At 31.8% G+C, this 7,194-nt stretch overlaps 1 protein-coding gene across 1 annotated transcript; it reads left to right on the top strand.

The window, feature by feature from the left end:
• Positions 1 to 2,211: 2,211 nt before the first annotated feature.
• Phum_PHUM483650 (uncharacterized protein) lies at positions 2,212 to 2,793 on the top strand (the record flags this gene model as incomplete). The annotated part of the gene is made up of 2 exons (XM_002430418.1): positions 2,212 to 2,418; positions 2,740 to 2,793. The coding sequence occupies 2 exons, from the start codon at positions 2,212 to 2,214 to the stop codon at positions 2,791 to 2,793; spliced, it is 261 nt and encodes an 86-aa protein (XP_002430463.1).
• Positions 2,794 to 7,194: the final 4,401 nt, after the last annotated feature.

Genomic DNA, 7,194 nt, shown 5'->3' with positions numbered 1-7,194 from the left:
TATCCCTTCCTCTATACCCTTTCTTTCTTCGAAAATATTAATCTTTCTAAAAGATGCGACGTTTTAAGCATCCTGGAGGAAAGGAAAAATGAACTTTATGAAAAGCGAATTCACGATCCGTGGCAACAGAAAGAGAAAGAGAAAGAGAATGGAGAAAAAGAAAAGAAAGAAAAAAAATGGAAAAATAAAAACAAAAAAAATTATATATATATATTTTTCTCTCTCTCTCTCTCTCTCTTGTTGCCGGAGCAGATGTCTCGTAAACGGAGTCAAAAAAAAGAATAAATAAAAAAGAAATACTCCAACCAGAAGAGAAAAAAAAAATAAAAAATAAGGTCACACACAAAAAACAACTCGGTGTTTGACTTTTTTTCTTTTATCATTATTATCATCATTATCATTATTATCATTATTATTATTATTATTATTATTATTATTATTATTATCATTATCATTATTATTATTATTATTATTATTAGTTTTTAAAGTCTTGGACAAACAATACTTAAGTGGTACCCAAGGCCAATGGGAATGGAAATGGCAACTCTTGAATCAATAAATGATTTTGGAAAAATTTAATAGACGACACATACACGCTCCTTTCTTTGACACGAGCTTTCATGTTTATTGAACCTATTTGCTCTTTCATCTTGTCTTTCTCTCTCTCTCTCTCTCTCTCTTTTTCTTTCTCTATCTATCTCTCTCTCTTTATTTCCTCTTTTTCATTCTCCTCACCCTCTTTATTCATTTTCTAACCACTTCTCTTCATAGAGTCGTGATTTAATTCGTTTTTGTTTTGAAACGGAGAGAGTGTGTGTCACACTAAATGCATACAAATGGATTCGGTCCATTTGCATTTGGAGATGAAAATCCATTATTCGAATTTCGTCTGCTCTTTTTTTTTTCTCTCTCTCTCTCTCTCTCATTTTTATTCGGTTCGAAATTATCTGGGGATGAGAGGGGAGGTGGGGAGGAGGGAGGGGAAACCGTTCTATTAGCGTTTTCGTCCGTCAAAAACCTTTTTCCCCGAAACCTTTTTTGTTAAAGTAAAAATTCCTCCGTTTTTTTTTGATTAGAATTCAAAATGGAATCCCGATGTTTCGATGCCCGACATTTACTTTTAAAAAAAGGCATATGAGACTTCCGTTTTTCCCTCCCCCCCTTTTTCCCTCCTCCCTCCCCCCTTCCGAAAGTAACGGGGTTAGGTTACATTTTTTTCAATTTTTTAGTTTTAAAAAAAAAAAAAAAAAAAAAAAAAAAAAAAAAAGTCGCAGGAAAAGTATAGAAGAAGAAACGATGGAATGAGAGAGTTGGAAAATTTTCTAGAAAATTCCAAGCATTAAATCATCTTTTTATTATTAAAAATTCATCGCAAACACCCTTTTCCTACTCCTACTCCTCCTCCCCCCTCTCACCGTACCTTATCCTACCTTATTATACGTTTTTTCTCCTCACTTAAACGTTTTCACGGAAGAAAAAAAAAAAAAAAGGAAAAAAAAAAAAAAACTTGCAAAAAGCTTAAAAATTAAATCCAGATAACCGATTCGATTTATATAAAACCAATATCTCGAATCTTTCTCTCTCTTTTTCCCCTCTCTCTCTCTCTCTTTCTCCCCTCTCTCTCTCTCTTTCAACGATTTTTATGATTTTTTTTTCTCTCTTTCTTTCTCCCCAAACTTTTTTTTTTTTTTTGTAACATCTAAACCGTGATTATTCAACTAAGTTTAAAATATCAATCGAACGTTCGTTCATTTATAATTTAAACTAAGGTGTCATTGCCTTGAAGACTCCATTTAAACAAATAAATACTTTCTTTTCGAATTTGAAAAATAAAATTCTCACCCACCCACGCACACAAACAGACACGCACGCACGCACGTAACAAACACGTATAATGACTTTTTTCTCTCTCTCTCCCCCCCCTTCCCTTTACTTTCCCGATGATATCCCTCGCGTCTCTCGCTCTCCTTCCTCCCTCTCCCTCTATAAAACAAACGTTAAAAAAAAATTGTTTTTTTTTTCTCTTAATATTTTTCCAGGCTATGTTAGCGCCGGGTGTATGACGCCACCGCCGCCACCGCCGCCGCCTTTCGCCATCAATTATGTGATATGAACCGAATTACTGAAGTCCGGAAAAATAAAAGAAGAAGGAGGAGTGGGAGGAGGAGGCGGAGAATTATTTTTTTTTAACGTTCCCGGTGATCCCGGAAAATGAAAAAAATCAAATCATCCACATTTTGCTGGACTCTAATCGTCGTTATCGGAAGTTTATTCCTCGTTCGAACAATCGAATCCGTTTCGTTATGTACGAAAATGTCGGCGGAACGCGGGGTGACCGAATACGAAAACCTATGCGATTTAGAATTTTGTTCATGTCGCGATCCTTTCGGTCAAATGAAATGTACCTGTACGGCCGAGGTAGGTATTTTTTTTAAAAACATTTTTCATTTGCCTTCTTGTGATCAAAAAACGAAAATAAACGAACGAACGAACGAACGAACGAACGAATGCTAACGACACACTTGATAACGCATAAAAAAAAAAAAATCTCGTCTTTCTCTCTCTCTCTCTCTCTCTCTCTCTCTCTCGTCAATAATCAATAAAATTGTCGTGGAAATAATAATAATAATAATAATAGTAATAATCAAGAGATTCGAATGATAAGTTAACCTCAATTTGAAATCGACGAAGAAAATTAAAAAAAAAAATCCTTTTTTTTATTTTTCCTTCCTCCTGTAGGAAGGAAAAAACTTTTCAAAACGAAAACCGAAACTCAATTCGACCTGTTGCTAATAAAAAAAAAAAAAAAAAAAACAATTATTATTATTATTATTAAAAACAATTCGAGAGTTTTTCATTATTATTTCGAATCTTTCGTTTTCCCGCTTCCCGCATCCCGCCCCCCCCGCTCCCATACAAAATCCAATATATTTAACGTGTAAAAATAACCCCGAGACTTCCTTACGCGCCACATTTATTAAGGGATCCCCATCCATCCCCCCCTTTGCGAAACTTAATTTAAAAAAAAAAAAAAAAAAAAAAAAAAAAAACTTTTTCCAACCGTAATTTTTTTCCTTTTCCCTTTTTCTTTTAGTTTCTTTTCACGCGAAATAAATTTCTTTTAAAAAAAAAAAATTAATGAAAATAATAATAATAATAATAATACACAGTACAGGTACGATGATAATTAATACCCGAACATTTTAAAAGCTTTTTTTCCCCAACGAAATAACAATAATAATAATAATAATAATAATAATAATTTTTGCTTTTCTTTAATTTTCCTTTTTTTTTTTTCGTTTTATTTTTACCAGAGAGAAAGAGAGAGATAGAGATAGAGAAAGACAAATAATTTTTTTTCAAGCCCTATTTATTTAATAATTTCATTAAAAATTATCATCATTATTATCATTATTCACTCGGGAAGAGAAAGGACACGTAAAGAAGAAGAAGACGGAAAAAAAAAAATTTTCTTTTTTTTTTTTTTTGTTTCCTTTTCCACATTTAAAAAATGGCAAAAAATTCCCCCCCCCTTCCGTCCTCCTACTCCTAACCCCCTCATCCCTTTCCTTTTATTATTTTTTTTCGCCTTTATAACGACCAATATATATTTCTCCTTCTCTTCGATTAGGGAGAGAGAAAGAGTGAGAGAGAGAGAGAGAGAAAACACTTGAAAAATAATATATCGAGATATTATTTAGCCTTTTCGAACGAAAGTCTTATTTTAACAAAAAAAAAAAAAAAATTTTTTTTTTTTTTTTTTTTTACCAGTTCCTGACACGTTTTCCTTCTCCCTTCCTCCCTCTCTCTCTCTCTCTCCCCCCCACCTTCCTCTTCTCTATCTATCTCTCTCTCTTTCTCGTTTAGTACGCTCGACATAAAAGCATAAAATTTCTTTAAATGGATTCCGTGAAAGAAATTTTCAAATGTTGATGTTTTAAAGCTCAGGTAACCGGAAAAAAAAAAAAAAAAAAAAAAACGAAGAAAGAAAAACAAAACAAAACAAAAATCATTTTTATCACACCGGGGAATTTCCCATATAAAAAACAAAAATGCGTACACGTACAATATAATTCTCCAGCAGTTTTTACAACCATTTTTTTTTTTTTTTTTACTTTCCAATCAAACTTCAGAGATTTCAACTTTGCAAATTAATGCGAGGAATTTTTGGAGCGTAACTTAAAATACAAATGACTTTATTTTGAAAATAAAAAATAAAAAAATTTTTTTTTTTTTTTTTTGAAAAGAGCTTTGAATATCAACATTGCATTACAGTTTTTTTTTTTTTTTTTTTCGTATGCGTGTGTCGTGGAAAGAGACACTAAAAAAAAAAATTGAAAGGGATGAGAGAGTGCAAGAGTGAGAGAGAGAGAGAGAGAGAGAGAAGGGATTTGAAAAAACAAACGAACGAACAAACGAACGCGAGAGGATAAATATAGGAAAAAGATAATTTTTTGAAAATTTTATTGAAAATATGAAGAAAAAGAAGAAGAATCACTCTTCATTGCGAACGGAAAAGCGAAAAAAAAAAATTTTTTTTTTCCAGGATTCTCAATTTTCCAGGATGAGAAAACGTTGGAAATTCGCGCTATTCGCGGTGTTTTTTTCTCATTCTCCATTTCCACGACAAAATGAAAAAATTCATTTTAACTTTTAACCGTAAAACCCCCTTTTAATTAATTAATTCATTCATTCATTCATCCAATCAATCAATCAATCAATCATTCATATCGAAAATAAATTTAAATTCATATTCAATTGTTTTTTCATAAATAAATTCCCATTTAACGTTCCCGCATAAATCGAATCGAATTCGAAAGAAAGAAAAGAAAAGAAGGAAAACATTTGCAAAAAAATCAATCAATTTCTTATCAATTTAATTAGCGGGGTCATTAAACTTACGAAAAAGGCGTTCGTCGTTCAGACGTTCAAATAACAATTTAACTAATTACACGTTTGGGAAATATACGAAAAAAAAAAAAAGAAAAATCGCAACAATTAATTATTATTATTATTATTATTATTACTTAGGACGCGCGTAATCATTCGGGGACCGTATAAACGCCGCGACGCAATTACAAAAGCAATAAACTCGCGGAGGAAGCAGCAGCAGTAGTAATAATGATAATAATGATAATAATAATAAAAACAACTCGTAATATCTCCGATTTTTTTTTTTTTTTTTTTTGCAAATCTCCTCCCTTTTCTTATCCACGTGCAAATCAATTTCTCCCGTGGGATTAAAGAAAATAAAAAAAAGAAAAAAAAAATTTTTTTAATCTTTTCTCTTTCTCTCTCTCTCTCTCCCGCGACGTTTCCCTCACTCATCCTCACGACTCGACAAACAGAAAGAGAGAATGAAAAAAAGGAAAAGAGAGAGAAAGAGAGAGGGTGGGGGGTGGGAGGCAAAAAAAAAAAAAAAAAAAAAGAAAAGTAAAGAAACCGAGAGAAGCTGCAAGCTGACGCGCGGTAAAAAAAGTAAAATAAAATAAAATCGTATGAAAGTTAAATTTATTATTTTGACGCGGGGTCATTTCTCCAGACTAAAACTTTTCCGTAAGGTTTTCCTTTTTTAAAATAATTAAACCCCCTACTCCCCCTACTTCCCTCCTCTTCCCCTTTCTTTCCCTCCTCCTTTTTCCCCGTTTACAGAAAAAGAAAAAAGTGAAAAAGTTAAAAAGTAAAAAAGTAAAAAAAAAAAAAAAAGGGAAAATTAAATTTAGCGCCATCATTACACCAAACAAAAATGCGTAAAAAACGACCGTGTCAAATTTTCACGGTTTTCCATCGCGGAAAAAATAATAATAATGATAATGATAATAATAATAATGATAATAATTTTTTTTCTAGAATATTTATCGAATCCCGTTGTTCAATATTTATATATAAAAAACATTCGAATGTAAATTCCGCGCGTTTTTTTTTTTTATTTTTTTTTTTAACTCCATTTAATGGTCGGTTATATTTATTTTATGCGTTTTTTTTCTTTCCCCCCCCCCCTTAATACCTTAAATCTCCATTTTGGGATTTCCGGAAAAGAAAAAAAAAATATTAAAAACATATACACACACGCACACACACACACACGCACATATGTATATGTAAAAACGTTGTTGGGGGGGAAAAAAAAAAAAAAAAAAAAAAAAAAAATTTTTTTTGTTTTTTTTCCTTTCCCGTCTCTTTCAAAACGTTCGTTTATATTATCATTATTATTATTAAATTTGTAATAATGGAATTTTTTTTTTTTTTTTGTTCTCTCCAGAGTTTTTCCAGAAATTAAATTTCGTTTCGCGAAAGCATAAACTTAAATTAATTAACCGAACGAGAGAGAGAGAGAGAGAGAGAGAAAAAAAAAATAGAGTTTATATGGCGGAGGGAATAACTTGTAATAACAAATAATAAAAACATTTATTCGTCACAACTACCTCCCCCCTCCCCTAGCCTCCCCAGCCTCCCCCGTTTTCCAGAATCAAACTCTCGCACGATTGATACGATTACAAAAAAAATTCCAATCGTTTAAAAAAAAATCAAGTAAATAATAATATGATAAACTAAACCCAACGAAACAAAAAAGTTATATAAAAACCTGCCAAAGCAAAAACTTTTTTGATTTATTTACTCCCCCACCTCACCCCCTCCCCATCCCATCTCCCCCCTCAAAAAAAAGACTTTTTCTTTTCCTGTTGGTCGAGCGGTCCGGTCCGTTCGTTCGTTCGTCCGTTCGTCCGTCCAGATTTACGATTTTTTTTTTTTTTATGGTAGTGGTGGGAGCACACTGACTTTTGCCCGTGTAGTCTGCTTTTAAACAACAACAACCGTTTTTCCTAACCGAACAGATAAAACTCAAAATTACAAAAAAAATCTATTTTTAAGTTATTAAAAATTTTAACAATTCGTTCTTCGAAATTTCTTTTAAATTCATTTTCTTTCTTTCTTTCTTTCTTTCTTTTTTTTTTAATGTTAAGCTTACGAAAACTTCTTTTTCTTCTGCTTCTACTACTTCTTTTGTCCATCATTCATCATCAACTTTTTTAGAATGAAAAGAACAACCGAGCAAATCATTAACAACAAAATTTTATTTCGAAAATGCCTTTTTTTTTTTTTTACCTTGCAAAATCCGATACTCTATCTCCATTAAATATAAATTTCAAGAAAAAGAGGAAGAGAAAGTAAGAGAGAGATAGAGAGAGAGAG

Source organism: Pediculus humanus, genomic scaffold (genome assembly GCF_000006295.1).
Source record: "Pediculus humanus corporis 1103172108256 genomic scaffold, whole genome shotgun sequence".
In the NCBI taxonomy this organism is placed as follows: Eukaryota; Metazoa; Arthropoda; class Insecta; order Psocodea; family Pediculidae; genus Pediculus; species Pediculus humanus.
Note: the sequence above shows the minus strand (reverse complement) of the source record. Positions and strands in the feature narration are given on the sequence as shown.